We start from the raw sequence: 1,223 nt of genomic DNA on the forward strand, positions 1-1,223 counted from the left end.
TATGCCAGATTCTCATTACTAAAATAATGAACATTAACAACTAAATATTTAATTTATTCAAAATTAATAATACTAATAATTCTTTTTAATAAAAGATTATATCGATAATCTAAGTATAACTTCTTAAATTTAAATGATAGAAAGAGAAACTAACTCATATTTTAGTGAAAACTATCTTTTTTTATCGGATAAAAAAATCATGTTTGAGAAATGAGAAGGAGAGAGGAAAGCACTTGAGTTTCGGAACCTACAAATGATGGATTGGATCAGATTGAATATCCAAAATCCGAGTTAATTCCCTCAGCATGATGAAGAATGAGATATCTTATTTGGGTCGATAGTATGAGGGATGTGGCTGCAAAGGAACAAGGGCATCTTTGATGCGGAGTTCGTGCAAGTGAAAAGTGTTATTCAAAGCAGACGCCGACACCAACTGGAAGCTTTGTATGCGAAGCAAAAAGTGGTCGACACCACGGCACCACCGATGGGGTGGTACAAGGTGGTGCCGTGGTACAAATTAAATGTGGATAGTGCACGAAATCCTTTAAATGGATTGACGGTTTGTGGTGGGGCAATCTGGGATGAAAATGGACAATGGATTTATGGTTACGCGAAGATGACTAGATGTTGTTCGATTGTTGATGTGGAATTATGGGGAGCGTACAAAGGCTTAGGGTTAGTTTCAAGTATGAATGTACAACAGTTTTACGTTGAAACGGACTGCAAAGGAGTTTGGAACCTATTAAAGCAAGAAGCTAAGATGGATTGTATATCTCCATGGTACTAAAGACACAATCATTTAAATTTCAAATATTGGTTGTTAATTTATTATTATCTTCTGTTATCTTTTTTTTTTCGTTTGATTTTAAAATTTATTTACTTTGGGGTTCTTCCTATTATAATCCCTTCAACCATGTTCAATAAAGTCACTCTTCAATTCATCTTCTACCTTGTTCCTCTATGGTAATCAGAGCCTAAAACGTTCTCACGAACAAATTCCTTTTCTTTTTTCTCTTACCTCACAAATGGCCCTTTATATTACCAACTCAGACAACTCAACACCCACAACCATCGTTGTTCAATTCATCCCCTTGCCCAGTTACCAATAAAACTCATTAGTAGCCAAAACTTCACCATTTGGAAAGCTCAAATTGAAATGTTGATGCATGGCCACAACCTATTTGGTTATTTTGATGGCACTACAATTACACCACCTGCAACAC

General features: G+C 35.5%; 1 protein-coding gene across 1 annotated transcript; it reads left to right on the forward strand.

The window, feature by feature from the left end:
* Positions 1-349: 349 nt before the first annotated feature.
* Positions 350-787, forward strand: LOC120133966. Its single transcript, XM_039150452.1, has one exon. It carries the CDS (start codon positions 350-352, stop codon positions 785-787), a length of 438 nt encoding a protein of 145 aa, XP_039006383.1.
* Positions 788-1,223: the final 436 nt, after the last annotated feature.

This window comes from Hibiscus syriacus, unplaced genomic scaffold (assembly GCF_006381635.1).
Source record: "Hibiscus syriacus cultivar Baekdansim isolate YM2019G1 unplaced genomic scaffold, ASM638163v2 tig00001799_pilon, whole genome shotgun sequence".
Lineage (NCBI taxonomy): Eukaryota > Viridiplantae > Streptophyta > Magnoliopsida > Malvales > Malvaceae > Hibiscus > Hibiscus syriacus.

Bases quoted from the DNA above. Each gene is read 5' to 3' on its own strand.
- LOC120133966 (XM_039150452.1), top strand. From the start codon at position 350: ATGTGGCTGCAAAGGAACAAGGGCATCTTTGATGCGGAGTTCGTGCAA.